A 21,706-nucleotide genomic window follows, 5' to 3' on the forward strand; every position below is an offset into this window, starting at 1 on the left:
ATGCATTCATCACTGGTCCACGGCTTGATTAGGACAGCCGCTGCAGACCAGGTGGTCGCTCCGTTGGCATGTCACCTGTGTCACCTTGTGCTGCTGTGTGACAGCTTGGAGGATCACGAACACTTCAGCCAGTTAGAGGAGGCAGCTCGGACTGTGGCTAAAGCAACTGGCAACATGGCTGTGGTAGCCTCTAGGTATGTATTTAATGAAATTGGACAATTTCAATGCCGGACTCCCTGACTTGGCACAACACATGGTGGTTATGAGTGCATTGGCCGAGATGAAAAACTGATGTCTGCATGAAAGGAAGCAGCATGTACCATCACAACAGAACTTTAGGAACTGGTGTAATATATGGTTGAGTCAAATCACCACCAAATTAACACCAATTTGTCAATTTCCAGAGAAATCAGTGACACTGAAGATGATGTGCTGCATAAGGAAATGACTTCCCTGCTAGAGCCCGTCACACTGTCAGGCCAACATGTGCTGCTAGCGGCCCAGAAGCTGAGCATCCAACCCAGTTTGACGAGGCACAAAGAGGAACTCATTGCTGCTGTACAAACTGTTTTCCTCAAAGTCGTCAAAGTAAGGCGTGAAAAAAGGTTAGATAAATATTTTATAGTCACAGCTCGAGATGGAGTCACAGGTGTCAATCTGAAGGCCCACGTGATCGATCTTGCTCTGCATAAATTGTAATATAAACACTTCTTCGCATAATTCTCAACGATACAAATCTAACTTTATAAAAATTATTATCAATCTCCACATCTAGACAGTAAGTAGCTGCTTATATGCTTTAGTCAATGAAAAAACAATGTAAGACCATCCATCCTTTTTTTCTCCACCGAATATCCTGTGCAAGGTTAAAGGAAGGCAGAGCCTAAAGGCCTTGTGGGCCTTTAAACGCCCACATTGGGCTAAGCAAAGCTCAACACATCAACCAACCCATTCACTGAGAACACGTTGCTATGCTAAGGAACTCGGCAGCGCGCCAGCCACAAAGACTCTATTGTGACTCAGTTATCCAAGGGATCTTTTTGTTTTTCCTCCCTCAGGTTCTGCTAGTGCATGATGACACTGTAGTGAGACAAGTCCTTGTAGCTGCCGCTCAAGTCTCAAAGCATCTCTCTGAGCTGGCTTCCTGTTCAGATATTCAGTCCCTGGTTAAAGTCTTTCAGGGGTTTTCTGATGCCTTGCTTCTGCTCAGCCGCCTCACAGCAGAGCGTGCAGACTCCTTAAAGGACCCCCGACAGACCCAAAAACTTAGAGACTCCTTGGAGACCCTAAGGAGGTGCATGCCTCTGATGCACACAGCTACCTGCACCACCATCAAGCACCCAATGAGCAAGGAGGCCCAAGCAGCCAAGAGCTACATACTTGACAAGGTGAGGAGCATGATAGATGCCATTGTTAGCACCCTGACAAGTGAATGTCAGACAGTTCCACTGGGTGCTTGTGGTTTTTATACAGAGAAGAGGAAACATTTGTCACAGTTACTGAAACATTGGTCCAATTCGTCAGTCCTGCCATGCGGGGATTTGGACACCCTGATGCGAGATCTTATCTTCCACGGGATGACCGTGGCACACTGTTCTCGAAGAGAGTTCCAGCAAAGTTTAGTACTCCACAGTCGACACATTCTCCACTTGTGGTCTGACATAAAACTCATCGTAAAATCCCCCGACAATTACGAGGAACATCTTGTGAACATCTGCGCCTCATTGCAAGAGCTCTTAAAAGATTTCGATGGAGCAATGATGGGCGCCATTCTACGTCAACTGTTCGACACATTTCTGGCTGCAGCATCTGCATTTGAAGAATTTTCTCGAATGGTGAAGCAAACTTTGATTGGAGATTCCTCCATCGATACAGATCTGAACTTTCTTCACCCACCGGTGGAAGAGTTTATATCCTACTTGGATAGACTGATCCAAGTTGCCAAGTTTTTCTCTGCTGCAGCCAATGACGCAAGGAGCCTAGAGAACATGGAGCACTCCCGAGTGTGTCTCGCCAGACTCCGAGCTCAAATTGCTCCTTTGTCTCTTGAACTGGCTGACAACTCCATGCAAACGCTTCAAAAGCTTCATGAAATGGTTCCCATATGGGAAGAAGTGATTCACCAGCTAGTGGAGGCTCTCAGCTACGTGGTGGATATCATGGAGTTCACGAGTCTAGCCATTAAAGAGATAGCCAATGATTGCAATGGCTGTGAGGCCGCATATAGACAGCAAAGTTACAAGCACTTTAGTGAACATGCGACCAACCTCATATGTCATATGCAGCTGGTCACACACTCTGTCTTGACCCACTTGGACCGCAGCGAAGACCCCATTTACAGGAATGGCCTCCTGATTTTGCTGAAACAAGCTCAATTGTGTCAAAGAAAAACCAAACAATCTGTCAGCGACATGATTTTAGGCGACAGTCTGAATGTGGAGCAGTATTCCACCTTTTCTGACAATGCTTCTGATCTTCTTCATCAATTTAAAGTCCTCCGAGAGGGACTAGATGGCCACCAGCATCCACCTCTACTCAGTCCTTTGCGCGAAGGTGCGCGTCAAACTGATCTCATGGGAGATGAGCCCTCTGATTTGAGTGAGGAATTTGAACTGAGACATTTGGATTCCTCGAATATGGATTTGACAGAAACAGAATGCGAGGTGGACGAGGACTCAGATGGAGAATGTGTGGAAGTGGAGCTGTTTCCTCAATCCGATAATGACTTAAAAGAATCCAAAATGATCCAGATGCCTTTCAAATTTGAACATTTACCCCTATTAAACGAACTTTTGAGTGTGACTCAAGAAAAAGATCTTGTGGTCCTCAGCAGAGTGTCCACCGATGTTCTTGAGCTTTCAAATTGCTACTCTCAAGCAACGAGAGAAGCTTTAGCCATCAAAGACATTGTCGACTGTCAGAATTTGGAAAGCTTTCGGGCTAAATTAGTGTCACTGACGCCACTACTGATCCAAACCGCTCAAGAGACGGCGATGAGCTCGACGCCGGGCATGGAGAACATCTGCAGACTCTGTACGCAATTTTCGGATGTCATCAACACCATTCGCAGGCTACTGGTGCCAGGAAGTGAACCTTGGTTTCACGTCGTTTACGCCGAGCTGAGGCAAGCTCAATCGACAAAGACGGGTGTGAAACAGCAGCTCCGTGAAATGATGAACCATTGTGCGGACACCGTACAGCTCCTCACATCAGCCCAAATAATCCCTCAGAGTGGAAACCAGGAGACACTGACACTTTTGCAGAACAAATTGAGCAAAGCCCAAAATAACACAAGACATCTGATAGAGTTCAAGGTCATATCTGAATGTCAGCTTGATCGGCTTGAGGGGCTGTGTGTCCTCTGGGGTCTATCTGTTCACATTTTGTTCAATTCTCTGGACAGGATTTTAGGAATCTCCGTCGCTCTGAGCCAACACACACTTCAAAAGCGACTTTCCATCTTGTTGGAGAACTCTTATAGAATCCAGGAGGCGGCAATGCTCACCAATCTAATTTGTAAAAGTGCTTTTAAATCCAAAGAGGTGAGGACTTACCAGAATGATGTGAAGACGTTGACTGAGCACTACCTTCAAGCCGCAGAAGACATTGGCGTACTGACTAGTGTTACGCAGCTGGCAAAGCCAGAGGTCCTTCAGAGGAACCTAATCATTAAGATGAAAGAGCTCACGGGGCTTTTGAGTCAAGTAAATAGTCATTATGACACGCCAATCCACAATTTGGTCCACATTGTTCATTTGGTAATAAAGCAAACTGAGAACAAATCAGATGAAGTGCAGCAAAGACTTGAAGAGTCCGCAACTTCACTTCTGGAAAAGGTGAAAGACGCAAGCCAAAAAGTGGATGCGAGTTTGATCGACATGAGGGATTCCCTTGAACGTGGCAACCTGCGCTCCAGGAACACACATTTGTTATGTCTGATGTCTGATATCATCAGCACGGTGCGTCTCATGGCACAGACTCGCTCAATTAGTGACATATTCAACCTGGAAATGAAGATTCAGTGCTGGTCAGCCGAAGCTCACTATGTGGTGGAGGAGATCAGTAAGCAAGATGGAATCCACCAGCAGGTAAAGGAGAACATCAGGGCAAGTCTTCAGGGCGCCACCACTGGTGGATGCATCCAGAATGTCTTCATGAAAACTGATGAAAAGTGCCATAGAGCTTCTTGGCGGGCATGTGAAGTTGCTCCTGAATCAAATATGTCAGCTTGGAATCAAGATGGATCCATGAGTACAGCAAAGGATGTAAGTATTTAGTGGTCAGGTTACCTTTGATCTCAATTTAGAATGATTTCTGAAAAGTTTGTATTAGTGCACACTTAGCCTTGTGGTTAGCACTCATTTCACATTCCAATGTTATGTGTGAGGCTCTGCTCAAGATTGTCCTCATCGTTTTTTTGCAGGTTGCTTCTGGTTTCAAAGAAACGTCCGTACTGACCTCATCGTCCTTTTTGCTGAAACAAGAAAGTTCCAGATGGGATCCAAACGACAACAGGATCGTCAAAGAGACCAAGAAAATGGGAGACATACTGTACAACATGACCCAGTACCTGAGGAATAGAGGCCCAATACTGGTAAGGATCACCAAAAGTTACTTCTATTGCGTTTAACTGTCATGTATGTGCATTTATATTTCAGCTTTGGTTTTTTTCCCCTCTTAGAATAAAGAAGAGTTTGTGTGTGCAGCCAAAGATGTGATGTCAAATGGACGATTGGTGACCAATTTTATTCAAGTTATAGCCAACCACTGCCTGGATGCACAGTGTGCACTGGAACTGTCCCTCATTGTGGAGCAGATTCTCACCATCACCAACCAGCTTAGCATCCTTGCCAGGTCAGAATCGGCAAACGGACTGAAAACAAAGCAAAACAAGAGGATGGGGGGAAAAAATGTAATGATATTTTCGATTGTAGTGTCAATTCTGTAACATCTAGCTGTAAATGCTCTAATGAGATCCTGGTGAAGAACACACAGAATCTCCTCCACACAGTCCTGAAGGGGGTTCGTGCAGCAGAGACCGCCTGCATCACAGTAAAACAGGACATATTCATATTTATTTATGATGGAATGACATTTCATATTTTTTTTAATGGCACCTGATTTTTCTTGTTTGAGGGTTTAAAGCAACCGGAGCCTAACTCGGATGGAGCCGAAGCGACCACTTTGTTTTTCCAATGGAAGAAGAACCTGGAGATCCACCGAGCCCTGCAAAACTCTAACCCAAAAACAGATGAGCTGGGTTTGCGGAAAATATCATCGTACTCCGTCGTACCAAGTCTCGCATCTCCAGTACAAGATGCCCCCAACTTGACACTTCAGTGGAAAGGTCAGAGGAAATGAGCCTTTTTCCAGAGAGAAATAATGTGATTTATTGTGGTTGTAGTTTTCAGTCGTCTAGCGCTGAATCGCTTTATAGCAACATGGGCAATCAATCATTATACGTTACGCCTCTCACAGTATATAACAAATCAACACATAACAATGAACTCACTTTGACTGAGAGATTTGTGCATATGTAGTGTATTGAAAGTCAAGGTATTTCATTAGCGACTGTCATGTAGATGCAGTAAAATCTATTTCCACTCTTATCTCAGGTTGTAGTGTAAACATTTAATTCACATCAAGATATGTAGTGCACTGAATTTAAAAGCTAACGAAATGCGTACTGAAAAAAAGGTCATCCAAATATACACAAACAATGAACAAGTCATTTAAAAGGTTGTGAAAACAATCTAAAAATTATACAAACTCCATGTGGGGCAAGTTTGATATAAAAAAAAACATAAAAGAAAAAAAAGTCAAAAACAAAACTGTTAGAATATTATTTACAAGTGCATCGTAATAACTGTAGCAGTTGAGTTCCACAGGAAAATACCCTTCAGAAGGACAAATGTTGACGTAATTTCTAAATTAAAAAGCAACGTGGTTCATATGTAGTATAACATTTTTTGGAGATGATAGATATGGGGTTTTCATAAAATGGAAGCTATAACCATCACAATTATAACATGTTAGGAAATTAATAATAGGATATTATAATGAGCGATGACATTTGGTGCTATATAAAAGCTTGTCACTATAGAAAGTATGTTATGAAATGTTTCATGGACTTTATGACTTGAACGTATGTCAGTGATGAAAGTGGACTTTATTCAATGATTAATCTGTTTTTGTGGCTTCAATTCTCGCTGAAATTTAAAAATATCAAAGATATGGCGCTGATTGGTTGAAACCAAAAGACATGTACATCCATATTCACACTGACGAACACACAGCAGAAAGCAGCAGACTATCGAGTGCTTCGCACGAGGGGTGTCACTACAAGCAAAACAATAACCTCAAATATGTGTTGCTTCAATGTTGTCAACTAATTTTAGCCAATTTTCCAGAGGAACTTTCATGAAAATTTGAAAAATCCCAAGGACTTTCATCTCTGGTATGCAAGACCATATGACCAGAACAATCTATTTTATACAAATTCAAATTGAGGCAATCAATATAGCCAAATGTCCACTTCACATTAAAAATAGAAATATACTGTAGGAAAAAGATTAGTTTTTTTTTAATGAACAACTAACTAAAAAATGTTAACATGCTCAATCCCATACAATCCACTTATGACTATGTATAAAGCGAACCCACAAGTAAATATACACAAATATATATTCACTGTACAGCTTATTACTGATTGGCATGTGTCACCAATAAAACAATTCAGTGCAGTTTACTGGGAGAAAGGAGAAGCGGTTGGGTCAAAGGTCTTGAAGACTTCTTTGAGAGTCCTGTCTTCGAGCTCCTCTTCATTGAGCTGCTTTGGTGCCTCCACGGGAGCTTCTTTCTGCTCCTTCTCTTCTTCTGCATCTGCTTGTACCCCTGCAGAACCTGGTCCTGCCAGTTTGGCCTGCCTGCCATCAGGGTATTGGGGTCGGATCAAGCCAGCAAGAGCCTGCATAGGCAGATTATGCACTGCATAGGGGGTGATGATCGAATCTTGGGGAGGTGGGTGTAGACTGTCGTGTTCAGTCTGATCGGGATCAGAGGCAGCGTCTGTGGTTTTCGTCTCCAAAGAGATGCGACCTTTATTTGGGAAGTCGGATTGTGTTGGGGGACCATCTTTCTTCACTGGATGTTTGAGAATGGCTGTTTTTTTCGGAGGCTCTGTCTGATCCTTCTGACTTGGTTCAGTCTGATTGTGGGGGTCGTACAGACTGATTCCTCCAAGGATTGCTGTGGGGCTTTCCAAGACACCCCCTGATGAAGCCAGGCGTGGTGCGTAGGGTGGCAGCTTCTCCGAGAGAGAGGAGCAAGCGCTGGTCTTTTGTAACGTGGGTTCCACAACTCTTCCAATAGCTTCCTTCTTACCCAGCAGTTTGTCCAGACTTCTTGTCCGCCTGATTCTGGGGTCTAAACTTTTTTGCTGACGTGGATCAACAGGTCTCTCTGTTGAGGATCCAGATGGCAGACGAGCGAGACGCTCCTTTAAACGAGCAGCCGCCAATCTGGGGTCAGTCAGTGGCGGACTGGAAGCAGGGAGATGGTCTGACACACTTGATCTGTTCATCTGTGCATCAGCGATTAGAGGTGGCAGGGGTAGATTGATGGAATGCTCCTGTTTTGGTATCAGAGATGGAATCAGGTCTTCGGGGGCCCAGATCACTGTTTGGGCAAAGATCGGACGTTGAAGCAGAATGTCCACTCGAATATGACTGAACTGTTTCAGCTGGCAACGAGGGTCCCGCAGCATTACGCCTGGACTGGCCTCCAATGGGATGAGGACCACTCTGTCTCGGAGTTCCCTCTCCCCTTCATCATCCTCGTCTCCAGCAGCCTTTTTGGGGACAGTCGGCTGGTTTTGCTGGCGATAGATGTTCGACTCCATCGATCTTGGTTTCCTGGGATCCCTGGACAATCTTGGATCCAAACCTACATCAGAGTCCTTTTTCATATCAGGAGGTCTCTGCACCTTCACACGTGGGTCACTTGGTTGACTTCTGTCCTTGACAAGTCGAGGATCACCCAGAGGTGTTGCAGAGGTCGCTGTTGGGGTCTTGGACTGCTGCATCTCACTCTGCCTCTTCAGACATTTTAGGATGGACATGACACTACTCCCACCCTCTTCGTCGCTGGAATACCAATTTGTTGTTTCATCTAGAAGAAAAGAACATGTTGAACTGAGCTCTGTGCTTTTCGTAGAACATCTTTTGGATTAGAAAGGACACTCGCCTCTGTTTGTATTGTTATCATCTTGACTCTCTCCTCCTCTTTGCAGCTCGCTCTCATCTGACTTTGACTCAGGTTGGTGCTGAGACAGGTGTAAAATAATGGCTTTCTGCAGCGCTGGAGGTAAAGACTGCAACTGGAGATCTGGACCTAACTGCTGCTCTAGGTTCTGGACCTCATTCATTGCAGGTTCTACTAAACAGAACAAATATAAAGTTCAATTTCATGTTAAGTAACTCAAAATCTACATTGTGGTAATCCGATACAAACCGTGATGGCCCACTGTCTGGTTTTGAAGCAAGTTGCTGAGGAGTTCTAGTGGGTTTTGGCCTATCGATGGAAACGGAAAAATGTTCTGTAGTTCTGGTACTGCAGGGAATGGTGGCCTCTGCACATTCATTTGATGGTTTATGTTTCCAGGAAAAATTGGCTGCTGACCAGGTAAAACCGGCTGCTGCAATGGATACCCATGTGATAGCTGCCGTCCAGGAGGGCTTTGGGTGTTCATGGATGGTCCTGTTGGGTAACTCCCAGAACTTGGTGACCCTAAGGATGGGACTGTGGTATCATCAGAGCCTGAAGACACCAAAGCTCCACTTTGTGTTTCTTCCGATCCACCACTAATCTGGTCAGTGCATTCATTTGGGTCCTGGTGGTTGGACTCACTGGTAAAGAGATAAAATCACAATTAATTTCAAGTTGACTGATTAATAGAAACAAAATAAATAAAATGAACTAGGCCCTTACAGTTTTTCCATTGACTTACTTAAAGGCAATTTTATGTGCAAGGTCAACTGTCGGTTGAACCTTGATTTCAAAAAGGGAAGGGATCTTCCCTCCCTGGGTAGAATCATCTGTTGGGCTGCTCTGACCCGGCGTGGGGAGCAAGCCCACACCTGGAGGCGGCTTGGGAAGAGGGGCGATGCCCTGTTTTCTCAGGTCCTCAAGCTCCAACTCATCTTCACGGGCATTCTCCTCCTCTGTATTAATGATCTGATCATGTGTGCAAGAAGAAATATATTTAGTTTGTTTTGGATTCTCATGGGTTTTAAACATGTCTCACCTTATCGAGCAATTCTTTCGTCACGTCAGTCAGAGCGTCATGGGAAAATTTGCAGTTTTCCCCTTGATAACATTTGGCTCCTGTGTGAAAGAACTTGCAAGGATATTCACATTCAGCCATGAATTAAGGAGCCTTAATGAATAAGCAGGTTAGTTTTAAAAGGTCATGGACGATTGTCACTGAAAGGATATTGTGCATGTAAATGCAATGGTCTCCTTTGCTGCAGTATCCCTGGAGGTAGAACTTACAAAGTTCCTTCTTCTTATCTGGAATGACCAGCTCATGCTCAAACTTGCACTGCTCTCCCTACAGGAAGAGAGGAGTGCTTATCTTTTCAGTTTTGTGTTTGTAAACAATACAGTATAGTAAACAGTGAACGTCAGGCGTTGGTATTTTGCAGATTTTTGGGGGAACCATTGTTCCAACATTCACTCTTTTTATGCCCATGTCCTTGCAAATATGTATCTAGGGTTCAGTGTACATAACAAATGACACTTGGTTGAAAAGACGATAAGGCTGAATACGTTAGAGACACCAATTTCAGGCTCCGAATTTTGTGGATTGTGCATTATCGCTGCTAAAGTCAATGGCACAAACTCATCTTTTTGATTGCCATGTTTTCTAGCTAACTATGCAATAACTAAATCAGTAATTTGTGAAAACAAATTTATGTTGCTGCCATTACAGTTTACTAGCATTGGGGTAAAGCCTGTGTTATTCAGCACATACAGCATTGCTCTAGAGTGGAACAAAAAGGGCATCTTGAGGACCGATTGGATTTCGCAATGCATTCCTTTACTAGACAGCTTGACAGTAATTCCCAAGTTAAAACTGTGAAACAAGAGGGAATAAAACTCTGAACTTTCTGAAAATGAAGAGAACTCTGAGTATATTTTAATGTATAAACTATTTTGTTCACCTTAGCATACAGCAGCTCGGAGTCAATTCAACTATGCTTATTCTAGGTAGCGTACCTTGATGCATCGACCCTCCAGAAAGTACTTGCAAATATATTTTCCATTGTGTTCCACTGTGTGTTGACTGATAAATTCCTTGCTCATAATCAATCGCTTCTTCTGAAACCCACATTTTTTGAGATCCTGTCAAATAAAGGGAAAGATGTTAGTAGCTAACCATAATTTGTGGTAAATCAAAGATTTTATGGGCCTACAGGAGGTGCGTCTTCCATATCATGGTCAGCCCCTCTGCCTCGTCCTCCTCGTCCCATCCAGGGTCTCCCCCCTCTCATCCTCTTGTTCTTATTGAACATCCCTCGAACTCTTCCAGGTCCATTCCCCCTACCTCTTCCTCTCTGCCCAACTGCGGGGAAAAATGTGTGCTTGTTTATAGTTAATTAATTTGTTTGCTATTATATATTATTCCCTAAATATTTTCTCACATTGTTGTTTCATGCCTCTCATGTTCCCCCTCCTTCCCATCTGCTCCGTTGCATAGCGGCCCTTCCCCAGGCCAGATGTTGAATCTTTTGACTTAATGTACTCTGACTCATCGTCATAATGATCCTCTTCATCTTCTAAGACGTCGCTGTAATCGCTGTATTTGTCAAAACTGCAGTTTATGTGAGGTGGTGACTTGTGCATGCTGCCGCGTGGCGCTTTCTCGTCCCTTCCATGCTGGAAAATTAACAGCGACAAATGACAATCATTAACCGTCTGCTTCAATGCTGTCCAAGGTTGGGTGTGTATACACTCACCAGAGTATTCTGCATGTCACACTCGCGTCCGGATGCATGACTTGGTCTGTTTTTGGGCCTCTCCAGGCGGTCGTAATCTGAGTTGGAGCTGTCAGAACAAGAGCTGCTTGACGAAGAGTGATGCTAAAAAGCAGGACAGAAACAATAAATTTATAATGGAACTAATCCAATTTACATTGAGAGTCAAATCACTATACTTTCTGTCGGTCCCGTCTCCTCCTTTTTGACCTTCTCTTTTCTCTGGTCTTTTTGTAGCGTTTCCTCGAATGTCTGTGAGACTTATGTTCTTTTGTTTTGTCCCATTCTTTCTCCTTTTGCTTTTCTTTGTCTTCAGTCACCTCTGTGGACTCTTTTTTTTCCTCCTCGATCCCGAATCCCTCATCGTCTATTTCTCCATCTTCCAACTCTCCATCCTCTCTGTAACAAACCAATTAAAACATGAGTACTATATTAGCATTTGTCTATGAATAAATCCAAACGTTTTATTCAGTTCCATCAACTGGTAAATGCGATTACCAATTGACTCACATACACGTGTGTGTGTGTGTGTGTGTGTGTGTGTGTGTGTGTGTGTGTGTGTGTGTGTGTGTGTGTGTGTGTGTGTGTGTGTGTGTGTGTGTGTGTGTGTGTGTGTGTGTGTGTGTGTGTATATATAAACTTAAAGAAATGTATAAAATTGCATGATTTTTGATGGACATTTTTTTAGATAATGGCTAGTTTAGCCAAGGCAATTAAGGGACAGTGTGTGCAAAATTAACTGTCATGCATTTTCTACACCCGTCTACATGCTTTTGAATCTTCAACCAAGCACACACGTTTTTGGGAATGTTGGAAAAATAAAACCCTGCAAACACAGGGACAACTTACAAACTCCACATAGGAAAGCCAGAGCTGAGATGCACAGTACATGATTCCGGTGCAAAACATATGAAACTTCATGTTATCATGCGTGAATGTTTTACTTAGGGTCTGATGATTACAAAGAGGGAATGGTTGGTCTCTCTTTATTAGAACATAGTATGCTCCCAAATAAATGTGAACTGCAAGATAAATATTGGTACCTGCTTATCATGCTATATCAACATTTTTTAATTTTTCTTACCAATGCTAAAATGCAAATTCCGAGCAGTGTTTTGCTTCTATTGACTCATCTTGCCCATTCATCCTCTGTAAGCGTTTCCTATCCCTGTCCAATCCCAGAAAATAAAAAAATGGAGCGACCATTTCATTCAAGATAATACGAAACGAGGGGAAAGTTTCATGGACTATGAACCCTATTAGGACAAACAAGATATCACCCTTGTCTCAACATATGGAATATGAAAAGCCATATGTGATAAAACAGCACCGGTTGACATCTGTGCCCTACACAAACCACGGCTGAAGCATTAATTGATCTGGTAGAAGTGTCTAATGTACAGAGACCTTAAGCTGGATACAAAGGACAGCATTGGCCGTCTTCCCACAAGTATTGTCATGATAGTCACTTTCATCATCACCATCATCATCTGACCACTGAATTAACATGGATTCCTTGCAGTACCGCCTAGCGGTCAGAAGAAGGAACGTTCCAAAAATGGGCGTGTCATTACGTCAGGTCTCTGCAGATGGCAACAACGCAGTCGTTAATGGATTATCTCAGCATAATACATATTTTTGATTATGTTTGCCATCGCATGGAAATGATCGTGAATGGGGTGTTTCGACAGACACGAAGGCAGGAAAGCTACAGGCGACAGTTCAATGCACTGAGAAAAGGCATGCAAGTAACGTAAAGGGGAGGGGGAGCATGAAAAAGTATAAACTGCCAAATGTATGATGAGGAAAAAAACAGAAAATAAGCATGTCGATGCACAGCACTGGAACGCACAGATGGTTGCGTTAAGAATTGCATTAAGATTGTTACTTGACCTTTCGTCCTCTGCCAGCTCAGAGTCTATCATGTTTTTGTCAAAAACAGGGGGAAGGGGAGTGGACACAAGGCTCACAGAGGCCATTGGAAATCAAATCTGCTTCACTTCTCTGTCCAGTACAAGAGTGAATTAACTCAAGCAGTCAATGAGGCGTTGTGTTGTGACAGATGCTGGAAGATGTTCAGACTGCAGGAAAACAAAAAACTCACGGTGTTTCATGTCTCGACTGAGATTGTACAGACATTCTCCTCTTTCATACCAATGACGTTTTAACTCTGTGGGCACAGCTCGATACCCCGCTTTGCTAATGTCCCGTCGGTTGACAGCTGCCATGGTGAAAGAAGTGAGCAAACGGAGAGAGAAACAATCTGTGTTGTAACCATGTTCGTTGATTTCAGCATCTTCGCGGGATTTCTCAACAGCGATATCATCTCAAAATGGCTACTCAGCCCATCGCGCACATTCCCAAATGGTGTATTCGTCCGCACATTTCAAGCCCGTCGCGGATCTAACTAACTGGAGCATAATACGAATCCCAGTCCGTGATTGGTTATCTTTTAATGACGTCATTAACATTCCGTTTGTCGTTGGTTCAAATTGCTGTCAGTTAATTTTCCGCCCCTTGCCCCTCATAATTCCATGTGAATGCGAGAATACGCTTGTGTGAAATTGTAAAAATCGTTCACGAGGAAAGTCTATAATGTTTCTGTTAATTCCACACACAACGTTTGTTTTGAATAATTGTAGATTTTTCTTCGACCACCTTTAGGAAAGTCAATAAGAAAAGAAGACGCGCCCTCTATTTACAGTGAATGAGTTTGGTTTCATGAATTTGCGCGGTCCACTTTGACAACTAGATGTCACTCTTTCCATTCACAATGCGAATTAAATCGCGAACGTCGTGTTTTGGTTAATAAGCCTCCAAATAGCGGCAAACTTAGAATTAAATAGAAAACAATTAACATTTTGCTTGTTCAATACATCTAAATACTTTATACTTACAAGAATAAAACAAACCAATTGGTTGAGGCTATAATTAAATATGCAGGTATTGCCATCATACACGTACACGCACACGCGCACACTCACTCATTCACACGCACACACACACGCACACACACACACGCACGCGCGCATTCTAATTACAAGTCCAAAACAATATAACACAGGTAGACTATGTGATTAACAGAAGACTTCTGGAGTTTTTCACAAAACATATGATGCTAGTATTTCCATGCTGTAAGAACCCTCGGAAGTTGAGAATGTAGCCTACATGAGTGGGAGGGATTCTTGCAGCAGCAGGCGACGTGTGGAATTTAGAGACCAAACTTTCCAGGAATACTGATTCCATCTTAGACACCTGATGGGCATCCCACTAAAACATTCTGAGTCCAGCTGAACGACACTTGTTCGAATCTTTATTAAATTGACTGTGAGGTGCCTTAGCGTTTTTTTTTCAGAAATAGGACCAAATTAGTGATTTGATGTGGAGATATGGGGCTGCCTTTTTATTGCAGGTGTTTACTTTTGCTGTGTTTGACAGCTGCTCAAAGCTGGGCTGCCGCTCAGGTAAGAATGTTTATCAGTTGTCTCACATGAATTTTGGAAGCACATTTTCTGTTTCGTGTGTGTGCGAGTGTGTGCGCGCGCGCGTGTGTGTGTGCGTGCGCGCGCGCGCGTGTGTGTGTGTGTGTGTGTGGCAATACTATCTTCACAAAAATATAAGCGGTAGTAAGAAAGGCAAAATGAGTTTTGCTGCAGCATCTGGGTGGTAAATTGACAATCATCCTCATTCTCTGCTGGAGGCACTCGCAACGACAGAAGAAAAACTGTGCATTTGACTTTTGATGTCTAGGAGGTAGTTGCTATTGTTGTAACCCCCCCCCTCCTTACAAATAGAAGAACAGGAATTCAAGGTATGCCTCCCCTGAGAAATTGCTTCAATGAGCATGTGATTTATAAACCTTGCAGGAAGGATTAAATGCTATTTTGGACTGACTTGACATCTACTTTTGCTCAAGTAACTGATTGCGCCATCCGTTCAACTGATTTTGGTCATTCAGGATCACCCATTAAGCTTACTGTCCTGCTGCCATGCAAAATATACAAAGGAACAGAATTTGGACACACGTATAGAGACATCTGCCAGACAGATTTTCTTTGTTTTGTCTGTGTTTGGGTTGCACTTAGAAAATAGGTTGAAGGTGGATATTTTGTATCTGATTGAAAATATTGAATTATCTTGAATACAAGACATTTTAGAGCCAATGATGAACAAAATCTACATTTCCTCCGATAACATTATTAGTTTTTTAATATCATTTTTATCTCAGCAAACCTGCATGGATAAACATCAAGTGGTTGGAGTGCTGCGACAGATGGAGAAGTTTCTGAAAGGTCAAGAACTTCGATTCACAGAAGGGTTCCGAATCATGAAGTCAAAACTGGCAACGCTGCAGAATTCTGTCTCCAAGTTGCCACAAGCAGACCAGTCAGCTGGTGAGTAATAAACTGTCAAATCATCATCAAATCATCCATAATTGTAGTTTCTAAGGCTGTAGAACTGTACCGTAGAATCCCGATATTTTGGTTATCTACATAAAAAGGGCAGAATATGCTAACTATAGGGGTACATTCAATAGGGGTAACCCTGTTAAATGTTCTTACAGGGTTAACACCTCTTTCTAGCGAAATGTTCAGGGCGCATTCAAAATCCCAATATCTACAATACGACCTAAATATACATGACTAAATGCCACACAAAATGTTTGTTTATTTTTTTACATTTCATGGTAAACCCTAACCAAATTCAAATGAATTAATTACAATGATTATCGATTGTGACAAGCCGATGAGCATCATTTCCACTAACAAGATGACTGCTAACGGAGAGTAATAAGTTTAAAAAAGCAGTTAGTATTGCCAACCTGGGGGTTTGCTGCAATATTTTTCGTGATTATTCCGACCGCTGTCCTATTTTCTTTTCCAAAATGTCTTGCAAGTTGAATTCCAGTTATAAAAGAGACAATATGATCTGAATTATTTTTTGTAAATCCCATTGGGATGCACAATTATACTGTATGAAAATGTGGGCCACATCAAACAGAGAGTAAACATATGCAAATAGGATTATCAACATGTCTAACAACAATTTATAAGCACTTTATCAGGAACCTTTGTGATTATGTGGCCATTCGGTTAGACTAGAGTAATGACATGTACACATCCTGTGTTGTTGTAAGGTTTCATAGACATGTCACTATTGTATTTGGAACGCTTCCTAATGATACAAAGTATTATTACATTTGTAGGATTTGTTCTTAATTCTTCTGGATATGTCAATATCTGTTGTTGTGAGATTATTCATCCAATAAATTCAAGGTCAGCCGTCATTATTCAAACAAGTAAGTGGAATTGTGGGACTGTTTTGTTAATTGGCTGGTTTGTACATTAAAATCCCAATCCATAACTTTACATAGATTTTAACTGAATGCAAAAATACAAAAAGGCAAATCAGTGAAATGTTTTTTTTAATAATTCAGTCATTCCCAACTTGAAATCTAAAAACAAACAAACAGAAACATTACGCCTTCCCTCTCTTGTTTCTGTGCGCACATTTTTCACATGTGGCGTGGTTCCGTCATGAAGCTTATCCTGTTCATCTGGAAAACATTGAACTGAAAATTGTTCTCAAGATGCGAAAGAAGAAACTCTAAATTGTTATTAAAGACTTTAGCACAATCTTCATTGCTAGAGGAAGCATAAACGTACCATAAAAGTCAAAATGTTAGTCCATTAATAATATTAGATAATATTTTAATATTGTGTATTGTGCAGGCATTGAACTTTCCAGTCTGCCGTTAATGATGCGTTTTAGAATGTTTTGTGACACGTGTTTATCCCTAGGCATCAAATGCCAGAGTAGGTATGGAGGTTTGTTTTCTCCAGTGTGTTCAGCCTTCTTGTTGTTCTTCCTCTTGTTTTTTTTCCTCCTCCTCCTCGTATTTTTTCCTTTTCCCAGCCTCTACCACCTGCCAGCCCCTGAAAGAACTGGAGCACGGCACAAAGTTTGGATCCAAACACATAGCCGGACATGAGGTGCATTTTGCCTGCTCGCAGGGCTATCACCTCGTGGGCTCAGCCACACGTGTGTGCCAAGACAATGGAACCTGGAGCGGAGTTGACGGCGTGTGTAAAGGTGAGCCCAGATGGCACTGAATCTGCTATTACAACAAATGATAGGCGTATGAGTGACAAACATTGAAATGCAGTTCCAATTGCAAGTGTTATTCGATTATAGTTCTGAATTTAATTTAATTCCAAGTAAAATTCAATTATGTTCAAAATTAAATTTAGTCCACCTAGTCATCCATCCATTTTCTTCACACACAGCCACCATGGAAGTCATATAAATAAATACTACTACTACTACAACACTACCACTTAAACTTTGTTCCAGTCAATACAAATTCCATCTCCAAATTCCAGTTGGTTTCAATTTTGTTTGAATTTCAACTTTATTTGCCCACTGGGGGGAATAAAGGCACGGCCCAGCTCTGAATAAACATCCATCGAACCCTCTCCCGCAACCCCACCCAAAAAAATAAAAATAAAAAGCTCAGAATACAGAATGCAGCCTTCACAACACATGGGCTTCTTTGACATTCTGCCAGAAGGCCTATAGTTTCACCTGGCATGTTAGCAAATATCTGAGAGCACAACAAACGACTGTACCTTTCTTTCATTCCACTGTGACATGGATTCCCCAGCCAACTTTGTGCCTCTCTGTTGGGTAACTGTTAAGACCCTCTCTCCTTTCATTCTTTTTTCTCTTCTCACTGTCTCACTCATGTTTCTGAACAATGGTATCCCGTTAGATGCGATTTGGACCTGAAATGATATCCCAACTATGGTCTGATAGCGCCAAAGTATGCTAAGTATGCTTTTCATATCCCCATCAGTCTGCAACAGCATCACTTTTCTTCTACAAAAAGCCTAGATTTTTCAACATGAGTTTATTGACATTCACCCTACAACAGGATTACACCATCTCTGTTTATGTTTTTTTTTAATATCTGGCATCAGGATTCTAATTTTAGACAGACATGCTTAACAACCATAACACAGTCTGAGGGAAGGGTGGGGGGGACTTGCCTTAAAATGAGTTTTGTAATATCCAACAGTGCCTTCATTGCTCACTTTTTAACATTTTCATTTTCAATTTGCAGAGCTGTTGTCAGTAATTAATACAGTATCTCGATTTGCTACTCGCAGAAACTTTCTTGACCTTATGTAGAAAAAGAAAAATAATTATATTTACACTAAATGGTGTGTAACGGGACAGTTTAAATCTCAATGCCAAGAAAACATGAAAATTCCTTTCATGACTGATCTGCTGTGAAATATAAATTTCTCCACTGCGAGACTAATAAAGGCAAATCCAATCCAATCCAAAAGCAAGAGTATAAAGGCACAGTCAATGTTTCCACCATCGTTTGCTTCTTAATTCTGGAATATCTATATTGGATTTGACACTAAAAATGATGGAAAGAAGGGACTTTGTTCTTCCGTTTCCTTGTGCTTGCTCAACCACAGCTGTCCAACCAAATTTGGTTTAGATTCTGTTTCCAGATGACTTAAAATGCATCACACCATATTTTTATGATTATATTTTTCTTCGATTGCCCATATTCCATTTTGAACTGCTATATTTTCCTTTCGAGGCCAAATCAAGTGAAAACATTTCTTTACCATGCTATTGTCTATTCCGCCCCACTGGCAGTGCAAGGCAAAATGGCAACCTGCAAGGTGGAGTATGGATGGATTTTCCTCTTTAATTCATATTCCGCAAACACATTCTGAATTATCGCACAATCTTTTGACTAGTGGGGACCCATAGAACACACTGTAAAAATGCCTTGACTTTAAAATGTTGAAAGTGTAGTCACTGACTGTCGCTGTTGACGTGCTTGACTTCAGTGCAGCAAAGAAGTGGGTGTTCAGTTCCCGCTTAGTTAAAATGTGAATGTGAGTATAAATAGTATTTCTTTTTTACCCAACGTCAGCTGAGAAAGCCTTCATATCCCATTAAGCCTCGTGGGACACACGCGATGAAAAATGAATTGATGTATCAATATTGCAGAATTGCACCAAAACTCACCAATATTTTAGCTACTAGAAAAATGTTTATTCTCGATCAGGGTAGAAAAAAATATATATTTGTTCTACCCTCTGTCCCCTCTGACTTCAGATGTCAGTGAATGTGCAAGTAACCCCTGCAAAAATGGAGGTACCTGTGTGGAAGGTGTCAATCAGTACAAATGCATCTGCTTACAGAACTGGAGTGGCTCTCACTGCCAGCACCAGACTCAGACAGGTATGTCCCACAAAAGAAATCACACGGCTCTTTCTTGAGCCGAATTATGTTGCATTTTTTATTGCAGCTCCTCCGGAGTGGAGTGTAATGAATGACCCAGCCTTCAGCCGAAAACCACGCTGTGCCAAAGTGAACCAGGCCCAACACTGCAGCTGTGATGCAGGTTTCCACATGAGTGGCACCTCAGATAACAGCATCTGTCAGGGTGAGCGTATTTTAAAGGACAACTGACACCATTTTTTTTTGTTTCCTAACTGACATCAGAAAATGTTTTATTGCATCTAAAATACCCAACACACGCAGGCTGATATTTTTAGTCAAATGAAAAACACCAATAAAAATGACTTAAAGTGTCCAAAAACGACTTCGAAATGAAACCGCAAATGGCCAGTTTCAGAACGTCCCGCCTCCTTGTTTGTGACATCACGCCAAGACGTCTTGCCTTGCTCGAGAATAAATACAATGGCTTCAGATTTGGACAAGATGCTTTCTTGTTACTCATCCAGTTCTGAATATGAGTCAAATAGTTCAGAAGAGGAAAGCGTAAATGTTTGCAATCAATTAAAGGAGTCCTCCCGTATCAATTTGAGCCGTCAATGACAGCAATGTAGTGTCCCTGGAAATGCAAACGATGGTGTCCAAGCTCCGTTGGAAATGGGCTGATTTGTCTGCTGGGAATTTGTGTCAGCGAATATCAAATAGTAGTCTTGGTGCAACACACAACGATTAACCATCGCGTTATTTATGTGTTTTCCTTCTAATTTCGCCATCAACACGGATCAACATGAAGTTTTCAGGCCAAACAAAGTACCGCAAAATGCATTGTGTGTCGCTTTCTCGGTCAGGGGCGTTCCAAATGTGACGGCACGTAGTGGATTGTCATCAACTGGAAAACAAGACTTCCTGAATATTCAGCACGAGTCTTAAAACGTAAAATATAGCTGTATGCGGTGGAATCTTTGTAAAATACGCTCAGTAGAAGTCATTTGAAGTGATTTTACAAATTATGGACACAACTTGTCCAGAGGCGTCGGTTGTCCTTTAAATGCAGTATGTTATTTCATTACTGTCAAGATTTAGAGTACAAGACAAGGCCAGCATACCATAGCAACCGGTTATTATACAGCTTGACATTTGTAGCTGTTTCACCTGCTGACTTGTAAACTGCAAGAAAAAATCCACTAAATAACGGAATCTTTGATGACTAATGAGTGGATGCCAGTTTGTAACAAAACAAAATAATCCTATCGAGGGGTCACCAGCTGATTAGCATCCATTTAGGTCATAGTTCAGGTCCTTTGAGGATGTATAGTATGGTAATTCTGTGAGTGGTAAGAGACACAGTAACATTGACGTGAATTGTTAACGATGCCAAAAACGATTCAATGATGCTTTGTTAGCATCAATATACAGCACATTGGTTAACTTTAGTCCATTGCGTTGACATAATCTTTGTAGGCTTCTGCTCATACTTTATGTAGAGGCATATTTGCATTGTTTCTTGTGTTTGATATGATAGAGTGGAGTGTTGTATATGATACTAGTTTCTTTAATTATTTTGAATTCTTATGATTTTCAATGAGCTCCTTATTGTGGAGTAAAGTCCAAGGGTAACACATTTGCCTCACAGTCAGATCCATCCCACATTTCTAACAGCAGGTTCGACGAGCTCAGTAAAAGACTCTCAATTGTGACCCCTAGTGAGGACTATCCAAGTTTGATGACCATCTTGAGGCCTCTATGAGACTTGAAGTCCCTGGGAAGTAAAAATGTATGGGTAAATTTGACCCACCACAAAAAAAAAACAGTTTTGTGAACATTCTTGTTCCTTGTCAAAAAACCCAGTACACAGTAAAAATTGATCCATGAAATTTTCCAGATTCACATTTTTGCTCTCTCAAAAGTATGTCTTCCAATTGCATTAGTGGGCCGTGCATGTCACGCTTCAGTAGTGCTACGTCTGAATCACTCACTCCACAGCAGCGAGTGTGCTGTGAATTACTACATGTCCACTAGAGATATGGTTGGCCAGGAAATAACGTGTGACTTGAAGAAATTTAAGAAATACGTACTGTCATTAAACTGTTTGCATATTTTCTATGAACATGTGGATTCACGATAACTCCATAAAATTGCAATATTATTTGCTATGTTTGCTAGCTTTGGAGTTGTCCAACCTTTCTTAATGATTTCCATCAATTCTTGAAAAGTCTTGTGGGTTGACAAAACCGCTATTAAATCAACATGATCAAATCAACAAAAATGCTCGCTACAGATACAGTGTGCTAGCTTTGGCCACTATGCGCTTATCACTAGCGGCTAGTGATACTATGATTGGCTAGTGACTCGCCAATCATGTGACAAACCAATCATAATTTGCGAAAACTCTGACGTTGAAC

General features: G+C 41.8%; 3 protein-coding genes across 9 annotated transcripts in view; 2 read left to right on the top strand and 1 right to left on the bottom strand.

Annotated features, from left to right (window-relative positions):
- Positions 1 to 10,272, top strand: LOC148889458 (uncharacterized). Its single transcript, XM_089011973.1, has 8 exons — positions 1 to 194; positions 405 to 588; positions 1,059 to 4,256; positions 4,424 to 4,594; positions 4,682 to 4,854; positions 4,935 to 5,052; positions 5,137 to 5,339; positions 9,617 to 10,272. The coding sequence occupies exons 1-8, from the start codon at positions 1 to 3 to the stop codon at positions 9,654 to 9,656; spliced, it is 4,281 nt and encodes a 1,426-aa protein (XP_088868099.1). The 3' UTR covers positions 9,657 to 10,272.
- zc3h6 (zinc finger CCCH-type containing 6) lies at positions 5,373 to 13,712 on the bottom strand. Of its 6 annotated transcripts, none has more exons than XM_089011978.1 (13): positions 12,930 to 13,712; positions 11,216 to 11,435; positions 11,019 to 11,141; positions 10,704 to 10,938; positions 10,476 to 10,624; positions 10,279 to 10,404; positions 9,496 to 9,610; positions 9,305 to 9,414; positions 9,008 to 9,234; positions 8,680 to 8,906; positions 8,512 to 8,571; positions 8,245 to 8,436; positions 5,373 to 8,169 (listed from the first exon to the last, which is right to left on the bottom strand). In XM_089011978.1, exons 1-13 carry the CDS (start codon positions 13,013 to 13,015, stop codon positions 6,746 to 6,748), a joined length of 3,294 nt encoding a protein of 1,097 aa, XP_088868104.1. In that variant the 5' UTR covers positions 13,016 to 13,712; the 3' UTR covers positions 5,373 to 6,745. The 6 variants fall into 6 exon arrangements, with proteins under 6 accessions (XP_088868104.1, XP_088868105.1, XP_088868101.1 ...); XM_089011979.1 differs by having other exon boundaries at positions 8,245 to 8,433; positions 12,930 to 13,485; XM_089011975.1 differs by having other exon boundaries at positions 8,512 to 8,906.
- The window catches only part of fbln7 (fibulin 7), a 16,673-nt gene continuing 6,736 nt past the window's right edge, over positions 11,770 to 21,706 (top strand). The window contains exons 1-6 of one of the 2 annotated variants that reach the window (XM_089011982.1): positions 11,770 to 12,784; positions 14,449 to 14,500; positions 15,265 to 15,430; positions 16,953 to 17,129; positions 19,182 to 19,307; positions 19,375 to 19,512. In XM_089011982.1, coding sequence (XP_088868108.1) covers positions 15,274 to 15,430; positions 16,953 to 17,129; positions 19,182 to 19,307; positions 19,375 to 19,512 — 598 coding nt within the window. In that variant the 5' untranslated portion in view covers positions 11,770 to 12,784; positions 14,449 to 14,500; positions 15,265 to 15,273. Of the gene's footprint in view, positions 12,785 to 14,170; positions 14,501 to 15,264; positions 15,431 to 16,952; positions 17,130 to 19,181; positions 19,308 to 19,374; positions 19,513 to 21,706 lie in introns of those variants that run through there. The other variant, XM_089011981.1, reaches the window with a different exon arrangement.

This window comes from Hippocampus bargibanti, linkage group LG13 (assembly GCF_051943395.1).
Source record: "Hippocampus bargibanti isolate YZ-2025 linkage group LG13, ASM5194339v1, whole genome shotgun sequence".
NCBI classification, from domain to species: Eukaryota; Metazoa; Chordata; class Actinopteri; order Syngnathiformes; family Syngnathidae; genus Hippocampus; species Hippocampus bargibanti.